At 36.9% G+C, this 13,448-nt stretch overlaps 1 protein-coding gene across 1 annotated transcript in view; it reads right to left on the reverse strand.

Moving 5' to 3' along the window:
• LOC104135825 (transmembrane protein 180) overlaps positions 1 to 12,999 on the reverse strand; it is an 18,072-nt gene extending 5,073 nt beyond the window's left edge. The window contains exons 1-7 of the mRNA XM_009649508.2: positions 12,914 to 12,999; positions 12,640 to 12,677; positions 10,070 to 10,248; positions 8,581 to 9,315; positions 5,516 to 5,670; positions 3,971 to 4,054; positions 2,839 to 2,982 (exon numbers count right to left, since the gene is read on the reverse strand). Coding sequence (XP_009647803.2) covers positions 2,839 to 2,982; positions 3,971 to 4,054; positions 5,516 to 5,670; positions 8,581 to 9,315; positions 10,070 to 10,248; positions 12,640 to 12,677; positions 12,914 to 12,999 — 1,421 coding nt within the window. The remainder of the gene's footprint in view (positions 1 to 2,838; positions 2,983 to 3,970; positions 4,055 to 5,515; positions 5,671 to 8,580; positions 9,316 to 10,069; positions 10,249 to 12,639; positions 12,678 to 12,913) is intronic.
• Positions 13,000 to 13,448: the final 449 nt, after the last annotated feature.

A 13,448-nucleotide genomic window follows, 5' to 3' on the forward strand; every position in this document is an offset into this window, starting at 1 on the left:
GCTTGGCCTTGGCCAGCGGCAGACACAGGGAAAACTTCTAGCAGCTTCTCACAGAAGCCACCCCTGTAGCCCCCCCACTACCAAGACCTTGCCACAGAAGCCCAATACATTGTAACATACCCATATTCTTACTATCATTAAATACTGGAACTTTGTTCATGGAATCAGAATCATGGAATGGTTGCGGTTGGAAGGGACCTCTGGAGGTCATCTGCTCCAAACCCCTGCTCAAGCAGGGCCACATAGAGCCAGCTGCCCAGGACTGTGTTGCCCTCACAGTAAAAAAGTTTCCTGATGTTTAGAGAGAACCTCCTGTGTTTCAGTTTATGCCCATTGACTCTGGTCCTGTCACTGGGCACCACTGAATCCAGTCCTCTTTGCACCCTTCCTTAAGGTATTTTAAGAAGATACCCCCTGAGCTGACTCTTTGCCAGGCTGAACAGACCCAGTTCTCTCAGCCTTTCCTCTTAGGAGAGATGCTCCAATCCCTTAATAATCTCTGTGGTCCTCTGTTGGATTCTCTCCAGTATGTCCACATTTCTCTTGTACTGAGGAGCCCAGAACTGGACACAGTGTTCCAGGTGTGGCCTCATCAGCCCCGAGCAGAGGGGAAGGATCACCTCCCTTGACCTACTGTCTAATGCAGCCCAAGATACCATTTGCCACCTTTGCCACAAGAGCACATTGCTGGCTCATGTTCAGTTTGGTGTCCACCAGGACCTCCAGGTCCTTTTCTGCCAAGCCTCTTTCTAGCTGGGTGGCCCCCAGCATATACTGTTCCTCCACAGATGAAGAACATTGCACTGCTTGTTGAACCATGAGGTTCCTGTCAGCCCATTTCTCCAGCCTGTTGAGATCCCTCTGGATGGCAGCATGACCCTCTGATGTATCAGCCACACCTCCCAGTTTTGTGTCATCACCAAACTTCCTGAGGGTACATCCTGCCTCATCATCTAGACCATTAATGAAGCTGTTAAACAGGACCGGACCCAGTATAGACCCCTAGGGTACACTACTAGTTACTGACCTCCAAGTAGACTTCATGCCACCCTCTGGGCCTGGCCATTGAGCCATTCAGCCAGTTTTCAACCCAAATCTGCGATCAGCTGATAGGATTTTAATATGTGTAAGTGATTTTAGCTCGGTCAATGGTCTGAGTACCTCGCCATGGGCAAACTGACTCCCTAGAACCAATCTTGAGTAGTCTGGTCTTTGTGGACTGTAGTCCATTTGCAAAGTGAAGGACATGCACATTCACACATACACACACAGAAGACACACGCAGACTGCTTCATATTTACAAAATTATTTTTGAATGGATGGGCAAGAGAAATATAGAGTATATTTCAGGTGCTCTTTGATTAACTGATCTCAGCTTTGTACCTTTATGCTATTCCTTGCCCTAGTGAAATAAATACAATTTCAGCATGACTCAGTTGAAAACACAGGTTTCAGAGACTGAGCATTCAAAGTCTTTCAACTCTATATACAAGAAATTTATTGTTGCTATAGTCCACAGGCTACTTACTGGGGAAAAAAAGATTTATAGCTACTGTGATTTAAAATCCATCCACAAAGGGATCATTTCTCTGATTGAAAGGGATCAGAACTACAGGTTTTAAGTTTCAAATTTGAATTTCTCTGAATCATCAAGGTGAATATATTCAGCCCTTTCATATCCACATCCAGTTCAACCTACCACTCTTCTGCAAAAATCACTCATCTTATTTGACATTATAATGAGGTCCATGTCCTCTTCACATCATCTCAGTGTCTGGCTATCTACAGAATGCATTAAAATAAAATTAACTGTTCTCACACATAGCCTCAAACTTAAGCCTTCTTTGCTTGTGTCAGGATGCTTTTCTGAAGACCACCTGTTGTCCTTTTATGTCATGCTTTTCCTCATACATTTTTTTAGAAAATTCCTCAAACATGAAACATTCTCCAAGCCCTAGATGACACATAACCAGTCATTTGTCCTTCAAGAGCTATCTCCACAAAAGTTCCTATCCAATCGTCTTCTGTGTATTTTTTAAGGTTTCTACTCAAAATTTAGGGGCGCTATGTCGTTCTCAGGATATTCATGTTGTTCTCTCAAGCAAATCCTAATCAGGACTGATTTTTGCCTTTTACTCTTGACTTCAGTTATTCCTTACATTGACACTTCCTCTTTTTGGTCATAAATAAACAGCCTATGACCCTTTCAGTGTACTGACTCTCTGTTAATATGGTTTTATAAAAGCCTACACATTTTCAATGTGCTAACTAGCAACCACAGCTTTATGCTGTGTATTAAGGTCTCCAGGGACTGCAATGAGCATTAGCATTAGAATGGTAAGTAGTATCAAAGCCAAAATTATACTCCTACTTGAGGCAAATTCCCTCCCTCCAGTGATTATACTGTTTTCTCTCAAACAAAAATGTATCTTAAATGCAACCCTGTTAGGATTATATATATTCAAGAAAGTAGGTTTATAAGATAAACAAAGCACAGAAACCAGTACAACATGTATCTTAATAAGAGGTATCAGGCCATCTCAAACATTTTTTTTCCTTTCTTGCAATAGAACAGGAGATGGTCAACTACTGAAACGTATCCTTTGTTTTTCAAAATCAGGTACATATCATCATGTATTGTTTAATAAATGATTTATTCTTTAAAAAAATCTAGAAAACATCTATTCTTCTATACAGAGAACAAACAACTGGAAAATCCTTTTAAAGCACTTATATTTTTGACATGCAGTTGATGCAAACTAATTGCAGATTGCTTTTTAGATGATAGGATTATTTCATGTTAATTTCTATTATGTAAAGTATCCCTTTTGAACTCACCTTGGATCAGGCTGAGCAACTTCATTATTCAGGTTCTCATATCCAAATTGATTTAGTATTGTAACCACAAGCATTGGAGCCAAAGACTGGGCAGGCTTGGTAAATAAAGCATTGGTACCAAAAACCATAGAGGAAAGCGGTGACCTAAAATATTTAGGAAAAAAACCAAATGAATGCACAACACAAACTTATTAGTATATTAATTACAATAGTGATTTTAAAAATCCTGTTAATATGCAAATGCACTGTCATGATACTTGGCTTTACAGTTCACACATTATAGCAAACAGATCAGCTATCATAATGAAATTTAACTTTATTTGGAAATGAAAGGTAATAAACCTCTGGGGTATACCTATAGCTTGGCCCTAATTCTGAAATGACTTCCACTCAAGTTCAACTTTGTGCACATTCAGTAATTACTGAAGTTAAGTTAGACTGAGCAGCGCATGGAGAATTAATTACAGCTTGAGACTTTACATGCATGAAGCCAGAAAAGGAGGCATTTTTTTCTTCATGAAAGCAATAGCTCTCATATTTGAGGGACAAGTCCTTTAATACAGTGACTGGGATTGAATCTGCACTTAGATAAACATTGATGGAACCAACAGGAAGTTATCTGCACTTTGACAAAAATCCAAAAGATCCGTGAGTTGTAATATGCTACGTCACAGCACGTTTTATCAATTTTTATTTCAGAGAGATAACAACAACGAGTTAGACTTTGAAATTTGCACTTTACGTAGCACAGGCAAAGCTTTCTAAACCCTTTTGCCACGTTAGAAAGGCCTTATTCAGAAAATTCCGTAAGTGACAATAGATGTATGTGGTTACAAAATAATTAAATTGAAGCTAACAAAAATAAACACACAAGAAACTGCAGGACTTGGCTTATACTATAGTATAATTAAAACTAGAAATGACACAATCTGTTTAAATTACTCTGCTGAAGTTAACTGCAGGAAACTTTATTCAAGTTCTTCACTTATGCTAAGTTGCTCTTACAAAAAGTACGTCTGTGTCAAGGATCCAAGATCACTTACTGTCTTTACTTTGACATAAACTAATTTATGAAAGAGTAACATGGCACATAGATAGCATATTTAAAGAAAAGCAGTTATGACTGACATACCTCCGCTTGTGCTTTATTAAATCTGCATCAACAATATCTGCCAAAGGCAAATTGAACAAACTAAATGAAGCTTGTACAATTACCCTAAAGAAAGACAAAAATATTTAAGATGTTCATAGTTCTTATATACACTTGCATAATGAAATTGTAACTGACATCTAACATGTACACCCTAACACTGACATTCCTGCAAACACACAAAGCTGAGACATTTTTTAAAACATAGTGATTTATCTGTTTAAACAGCAGTTCTGAAAGCATTAGCCGATCTGTTCTTAATTGAGAATTAGAAATCAATATGCAAAACTAAAAAGTGGAGGTTTTTTTGCTTTTTTTCCTGGACACTGGTGCAAAAATACTTGCTTGAGAGTATCAGTAAATGTCATTCAAAATGACATGGAGAAAAGACACACCTTAGAAAAAAGAGAAACTGAAAATGTCCTCTTGAAATCTGAAAAGGGCATGAGCATTACTGGAAAGACTACATAGAAGACAAACTTCAAAGTGGGAGAATTAGAACAGTAAAAAGATGTTATATGCATTCCTATATATATATTTCCATTTTTAATATATATATATATATACATTTAAACACACGCAAACTTCTAACTGAAACCATAAACTCATATATTAGGATTTTTATGTCTTATTAAATTTTGGATGTGATTAGCTTTTACTTGTGAGAGGCTTTGAACAATTAGCACTTTAAACATACAGTCTTTAGGTACCTTAGAATTTTTTCCTGGGGAAATCAAAATATATCTTCATCATTTAAAGTATGCAGGTAATGAAATCCAATTTATTATTCACACAATTCAGTAGCCCATGACAGAAATACTGAAAATAATGAACATGGGAAGGGAAAAAAGAAGAAAAAAGGAGGGCAGAACATGTAGAAAGAAAGGAATGAAATAGAAAATTAAGAAATAAAACTGAAATGCTGTAACAATATTCTGATACAAACAGGTCTTTATTTTTAAATAAAGTTTTCCATGTATCATAATATACTACTACTGTGAAAATACTATTTCTTGGTATCACACTTAACCATTACCAGTGAAAATGTGATTCAGTATTGGTTACCTAACAGACACCTGACATATCGACATTTGTTTTGCAGTGCAACACACAAGTGTTCATGCAATACAAAATGAAGTCTGAGCTTTCCTAGCAAACAGTCTCTGAGAAGAGTTCCTCTACTGAGATCTTCTGTGTCTATACGGATAAGAGGTTCTGCTTCCCTTGAATCTCATGTTAAGTTAGAACAGGTATGTGGCTGGAGGCATGTGGCTGCAAACCTTAATTACTGTTAATTTTTAAGGCTTTTTGGGGTTTTTTTAAGCAAGCAGATATTAAAAGCTGAAGCAGAACGAAATGAAAGCTGAAAAGAGTTGTAACTGAAGTTTCAACTTTTCTGACAAATGAAGCGGAAGAGAAAGAAAACCATAAAAGCAGTGGCAAAATCTTCATGCTATTAAAAGCAAGTGTCCACTCTGTTGGAATTATTTAAGCCATATCTATGAACAGGGAAGTGTGTTTACTTACATATTTGTTGTGAGATAAAATGCCAACAGATAGTAGTGTTCTGGCCCTAGAACAAACATGACAGCAGCAGCTACTCCTTCAAAGTAGAAGGAAAACAAGATGATTCTGTAATAACCAAACTTCTTCAACGAAGCATGACTGAGAAGAACAAGGCACTGAAAAAGATAATATATACAGAGATATAATGAAAAGGTATAGTAAAATATCTCAGCATTAGGAGAGCTATAAAGCACAGACCAGACATAAATTATTACTACCCATTAAAGAAAAAAAAAAAAACCAACCCAAAACAAACCCTTTCTAAAAAGTTCAATCCAAATTAAAAAACCCGAATTGAACAAAGAAAACTATCTACTGGCTCATTCTATGCTACCTCTACCAGGTAAGAATGGTCTCCTTTCACTCAAAACTAGCCAGCTGAGAACTACTATATCCTGAGGAAACTACTGTTTCACTATTATTTAATGCTTATGATCTTTACATTTGATATCCCTTAAAGAATTAACTTTGCAGTATGTTAATGGTAAACCAAGCACCTTGCCATTTGAATTTTAACTGCAGATTAAAAATAATTTCAATAATTGTTTTTTCATTAATATTACTATTTTCACTGACATTTATAGAAATTTAGCATGACTTTTAAGTTGATAAAGCAAGCTCACCAAGAGAGCTGATCTAAGCAAGTTAGAGACTTTACTGGCAGGTATCAGTGGACAACATGTATGGCTGCATTTTAATTAGCTAGCAGTAATCCACATGAGAAGCTAGTGACAGGTGAACTCATGAAAATGGTAGTAAGTGCTGATTATAGTATGAACAAAGTGTAATCTTTCCTATATTGTTCCTCACTTTCCACTTTAAATAGGGCATTTGATAATAAATTATGTTCTTTTTATTATGTGAGCCTATGCCACCATCTACATGTACATGGTCCTCGACACTGTCACAAAAAATACTCACAAACTCTATAAAGACACACACGTGCTCCTTCTGTCTGCGTTACAGAGATGAACAGTGTAATATTCAGAGGGAGAACAGGAAAGAACTCTCCTTGTACATTTGTTCCCACATTTAAATGCTTTAGCATAGCGAATAAAACCAGTCAAACTAAGATTACTGTGGCAAACGCTATCTTAAAGAAGCTCAAGTTTTCTAATTAAACCAATGATCAGGGAGATAAATCTGGAAAGTTAGTATAAGAAAAAAACCTGGTTGTAAGACACAAACATACTCCTCCCCCTGGCTGTTTTCGGACATTTTGCAGAAAAGTGCTTATATTAGAAGTGGTAAGGCATTATGTAATGCATGTTATTGTAAAAACCATGACCTTGTCTCCCTATAATTGACAAGTAACGCTGTCTCAGAAGTACTTATGATTTAGAAAATTCCTTATTAACTGCACATTTCTAAGACTGCATACTTCTAAGAAAACTACTAACAATGATGCAAATTTAAATTTGTTTGCCTATGTTTCAGCAACAAGGTTTCCCTTGTAGGCAGGTTTTATTCTTCACACCCACCAGTAAAAGGAACCTAAGATAGAAGCTGAATTCTAGTTTAGTACAGGCCACTGAAGCACAGTTCGTAAGAAGGGGCTTTATTTTACACGGGTTGGGTATTTTTGTAGTAAGTGAAGTTCAGGACATTGCCACCAGAGAATTCTCCTATTATATCTTGAGCTCAAAGGGACAAAACCTGAGAAAAATAAGGTCAGAGCAAACTCTCTACGGTTCAGTGACCTTCTAGACAAAGAGTCTCTGGGGAGCAGAGAGAGATGCATTTTCTGAAAGATTGTTCGTTTCACACTGTCACGCTGATTCTATCAACAGTAGTGATTGCTATATATTGAGTGTAAAACTATTTAAGCTTTCCTAACTTCTGCAGTTTCTGATTTACTTGCAAAGTTCATCAGCTAACTGAGTTAACAGAAAGAAACCTACTAAACCTATAGTAAGGATAAAAGTTATAATTATAGGTATTTCAGAGTTCTGGAACAGAGAAGGTATGTTTAGGATTTGTATGTTATATATGCAAAACCCAAAACGGTAACTGGAATTGAGCTGTGAAATCCAGTTGCACTTTCATGTATCTTCTTTTAGATTTTACTTATTGAAAACATTAAAACTTAATGAACATAACAGCCTGATTTTCAGAAATTCTGAACATCATCATCACCTATGATGCAAGTCAGAGTACTCAGTTTTTGAGCAATCCAACAAGTAAACACAGTGAAAGTTTTAAAAGATCCAGTCAAAGAAGAGAATGAACAGGAGACATTTTTTTTATTCACTGCAGGTAAGTATGTTTACATTCTGTGGGACATATTTTTTTCTGCTTTTCTTGTTCTCACACATTACTCATTTGGGTTCTCTTTTCTTTTCCAGTTCATTACTCCCCTGTCCCTGACTGGGGTCTTGAAAATCTCTCTCCCCATTGAATGTAGCTGACCAAGACAGCAAACAGCAAAATAAATGGTATTATTCTCCAGTATAACAATGGTATTATAAAAAGTATTATTCTCCAAAAGCACCTATTTAGAGTTTTTTTTGGTTCCCATGACTGAGATACTACACATTTCAACAATGCTTTTAATACCTAGTAATTTTTCTGGTATTTTGTGAAGTTTATCTCAGAAACTTCCTGGAGAAGAGATTATTCTTTCATCATGTATTACAAATCAAAACCAAAGAGAAAAGAATTCAGAATTCTATAGATTTTGCTTTTAGAAACTTTTTATCTTGACCACATTTTTCATTCTTTTATACTTAGGTATTATATACACCCTGTAGTACACAAAACATTCACTCCTTGCACACTCACATCTCATATTCTTGTGAGAGATATTCTACCAGCCTTCCTGCTTGTCCTTGGATAGCCTGTATATAGATGTACTTTCTTCTTCTAGAGCACTGGTGAGCTAGATTTATTTCTCAGTATGGCCAATGGCTTATGTCAGATACAGTATTTTTTTGCAACAAACAGTGTAAATGGATACCTTAAACTAATTAAAACCAGTAAAACACCATGTTTTCGTATTTTGAAATAAAAAAAGTGTAACTGCCTACCTGAGGACAAATAAAGCCTGCTCCATACATGATACTTCTTATTGAGGAAGAAAGGACGTCCTTAGGAATAAGATTATCCGCAAAGATCATCATAAAATTGTTGCAGAAGGCTAGGTGGAAGACTTGGAAGAAGTTCATTGTTACAAAAAATAAAAAGTTTTTCTCTGTCATAATCTGTTTGGTCAATGAAATTACAGAGGACCAGGAGAGAACTCCATCACTGTTTTCCAGATTAGCATTCTCCGTGCAAATTTCCCTCTGCTCATATTGACTAGTACTGTATTTGCCTGTGTAACACATACAAGCTGTTGCTAATGCTGCAACCAAAACAGCAAAAGCCTGAAAATAGGCAAAATTTTCCATATTATCTGATATGAGACCACAAAAGAGAATGCTTGTTGATCCAATTAATGTTGCTACTTGATTATATTTAATAAGCTGAAGCCTACTTTCATGTCTTGTTGAAATTTCTGCAAAGAGCGCACACTGCGCTAGAAGCACAAATGTAAGCAAACCGTCAAAAGCACATAGTGCAACAATGAGGTGAAGACCACTTAGCCAGTCACCTTCTTCATAATGTTTCCAAGGAAACCAAGGAAGCAAAAAGGCTAACGCATAAAAAGGAGCTCCATACAAAATTGAAAACTGGCGTCTTGAGCAGCATGCGAATTTGGAGTTATCTTGAATATACCCAAAAAGAGGATCATTAATGGCATTCCATATCATAAAGACAACCTGTGACAAACAAGTAAGAAACACAACAGAATTTAGCATTAGTGTGATTTTTCTGCAGAGGTAATACAAACAGAAGTAATACACATTATTTATTTAAAATAAATCTCTATTCAAAGAATAAAGAAAGATGAAAGCTTCTCAGGTCAAAACACACTCCAGACCAAATTCTTAAAGGTATTTAGAGGCTTATAGTAATTTGAAAAAAGAAGATGAGTAAGTAGGCAGGTACCCAACTACATGTGAAATAAAGCCCTGTCTGTAAGACTTCACTCCTTCAAAAGCTTATGTATCTGGGCTTTCATCTTGCAAAGTGCAGAGATTACTCTCACAGCAAGTAATTCCAAACATGAGCTGGCCCATTACTTTCAGGAGCCCATTTATGACAAGAGCTGCTTACATGGATAATGACTTACAGAATAAAGGCAGTATGTAAGTACTTAAACAGTCCATAGGAAAGCACTAATGTCAAACATGTCTACAGAGCTGAGGTGCAAGATTAGTTTAGAACATTACTTCAAGCTATCATCACAGGTAAAAATCTTTCCAGTCTGGAGATTTTTAGTCTAAAGACTGTAAACGATGTGCTTTATGTGTACCTTCAATTGCTTATGAACTAACTAAATTTAAAATTAATTTACTTTATAACTATTTGCTATGCAACCAAAATTAATTTCTAAGTAAAAAAAATTACTTCGTTGTGACAACACAGACACATAGCACAACATGGTAATCACTATATTCCATTGTACAATACCTGTGCTTGATGAAATGCTACTTCTGAAATTTTGTATCGGTTTAAGAAAAGCTTAACGTAGTAGAAATTAAAGATACTGTTCATCATTCCGGCACCTAACGTAGTCATGGAATATGCCAGCGCATTAGGATGAATTCCCAAAACAAACTTCATCTTCCACAAGTACAACTCTCTTCTTCCTCAAGTTACAAAAAAAGAATTATAACAGTTGGTAGAATAATTTTCCAGATTAAAACGACATGGGGTATTTGCTTGTTTCAGAGGTGTAGAAATGGATTCTTAGAGGAAACTTCCCCCATTCTTACCTCTTTTTTTTTAAAATGAGAAACACATTTTACTGAGTTATAAGACAGTGAGCCCAGAACTGAATAGATGCAAAATATGAAGAAGTCAGTGACATTTCTAAGTATAATCAGTGCTTAAAAATCAATTGAACAACCAGACAAAAATTTAAAAGAATCCCTTCCTAACCAGTGCACAGACTCAATATAAAAATCTGCTATTGCAAACACAAATCTTTGTACAGAGTTCAAAGTAATTGCATACATTTTAGATCTTTCTTGCTAGCTATGTAGTTTTAAAATTATGGATTGCGTAGGAATGAAGTGACTCAATTCATATCCTTACATATTCCATTGGTATGAATGTCAAATGCAGCATGCGCTTAGACAAATATTTCTTTCAAAACAAATACCAAGTTTTGTCCTTATATTTTAAAATAATTATCAAGCCGTAGAAGGAACGCTTTCACCTAATAACTAATGAGATATGAATAGAAACCATGAAACAATCAAAACACCTTTTAATAGTTTAAACATTTTCATAGGATAAAAGACTGCATATAAAGAAAATTTAGCAAGTAACACATGCACAGCATTTTATGTCCAAATAACAGACATTCAGCCCAAGAATATAAAGCTCTTCAATGTATCAAACAGATCTTCAGCCAACAATTTTTTTAAGGTGCTGACTTTTTCCATCTATCTAGCAATTAACTGAAGTATGCTTGGTGTAAACTATCCCATAAAAATAGCTAGCTCCAGGGAACCTCTACCTTTTAAAGCAAAGTAATGGCTACCTTTACGGTCCTTGACCAGATTTGATTCTATAAGCCCAATACAAAAATACTTCTTCCGGGTATCTCTCTTTAACTGAGGCTTCATTCATCTTCACACGTCTATTTGAAAGAAGCTGCCTACCATTAATCTGGAGATACTTCAGGTTCAAATTTCAGCCTTACTATGCACACTAACTCCAGAACTTTGCAACCTGCTTTTTCTCAATAGTCCACACTTTGCTCCTCTGTGTATTAATGATTTTACCCTAAATGTAATTTTCAAATACCCATCAAAACCACTTAGCCTGAATACCTGCTTGTTCAACTTGACAAGCAGATCTATAAGCAGCTCCTTGAACTCCTCAGAAAAACAACCATGGAAGAAACAGGAAACAAAAACCAAGGCTGCGTCCAACCTTCCTGTGGTTTGCAAAGTGGCTGAAGACAGGCTGCTGCAAGGGAAGATGGTAACGTCCTGATCACCAGGCGAGGGTCAGGCAACAGCCACAGACCAGGTCAGGGCTGGAGAAGAATCTATTCTGGCTAAGGCAGAGGATGGAACAGCAGTTTTTCCACCCCCTCAACTCAGAAAATGAACTCTTATTGAAGAGCAAATAAAATGTAGATGCATTTTTATGTATAGAAGATGCTCTAATATGAAACAAGGTGCAAAGAATAGATCACTTTATAGGTAAGAAAAAAAAATAAAAATCGAGCTGACAAACCACTTGAGCCACATTTTTTTTCCTACAGCCAATTTATTTGTGAGAATGTGACTGAATTTTTAGATATTTGAGGATGATTGTGATGTATGTTTTCAAGTTTATTTTTCACAGCGCTACAGCTGTCAAGACACTGCCACTTTCAGGTGATGAAATTTTGCATTTTTGTAACAAGCTTGGTTTCACAAGCTTTTACTGAGAAACTTAAAATGAAGAATAAGGTTACTGAAAAGATGCCCATTTGAAACGTTTATTTTTAAAAATAAGTTTGGTATTAATAAACTATGAAAGTCATTACAGTAAGTATGTTACTAACAAGTGTCACTTTTTTTTTAAAAAAGTGCACATTCGAGCCTTCACAAATAACAATGTTATGTAGTAAATATTAGGGCTTTTGGAAAACTAGACATTTCATCTCTATTTCTCCCTGAAGCCTCCTGCGTTCAAATGGAGAATTGGGAGACTCTCCCTTCCCTCAAACTCCATGAGCACCAAGAATAAATGTGCTTCACACTAACATGACCAGCAAGCTAACAATCACTTCTCAAATCGCATTTGACTCAATTCCTTCCTACACACAAATAATAATAATAATAATAAAAGTCTCCTCAGCTTCAGAAAATTTTAAAGTAAGAAATTTCTTCAACAAAACCCTTCTAACAATGCACAAACAGGCCTCTAGTGCCATGACTAATTATAACATGCAGGATCTGACACAACTCTTTACACTAATTGGTACATCTGGTCCTGTACCTTGTTTATGAAGTAGGTCCAATTAGAAGTTGAGGTACCACACTTCCTTTCCCAGAAGATGCGCTCTTTAATTGTACTACAATGAAATCATGCATGAGTATCCCATCCCTCTGCTTAATAGTCGGCCTTTATATTCAACAGGTTAAGGCACAGGTGTTGACATTTTGTGACTCACAGAAGGCAAATCAGTTTCAGAAATTTCTAGTGGTTACAACTGTGTTAATACAGATGAGCCAAAAGAACAGACTGTTTGAACCAGTGAGACGCAGTATGACATTACTTGCATTTCTCCCAGAGCTGGATGACAATCACTAAAAGAAACTAGAGCACGCGTCTAAAGAAAAAAGAGTGGACTCCCAAGCGATAATAAATTTTGACTGAAGCACGCGAGCTGACATCACGCTGTGCTGGGTCCCGAACTGCAGCGTAATGCTTACAGTCCCGACAAACTGGTCGGACGCAAGCACCTTCCTCATCTTTCTTCCATGACTGGAACCACATTAAGACACAACTAAGAATAAACGCTTTCCTAGTCCCGAGGGGCAATACCAAGGGGAAATGCTGATGAAGCGGAGGGGAGATGCAAACACTTGGGTGCCGGGCGAGCGAAACTCGTCGAGTGCTGCCGCTTTTTGCAGCCCGCGATGCTATGGGTGCCCAAAGCTGCGACTCGTGGAAGGCAGGGGGCTCTGGAAACTTGCAGGACTGGAAGTTTGGAGGTGCCCGTCTGCTAAAACTGGGCAAAACAAGCTACTTTTCCCTCAGCAGCTCCCCAGATACGGGACACAGCCCCTTCCCCCCTGTAAGGAGAAGAGGCGAAGAGCGAGCGTGACCGCCCGGCCGACAA

The sequence above is a fragment of the Egretta garzetta genome, unplaced genomic scaffold (genome assembly GCF_000687185.1).
Source record: "Egretta garzetta isolate BGI_Z169 unplaced genomic scaffold, ASM68718v1 scaffold292, whole genome shotgun sequence".
NCBI classification, from domain to species: Eukaryota; Metazoa; Chordata; class Aves; order Pelecaniformes; family Ardeidae; genus Egretta; species Egretta garzetta.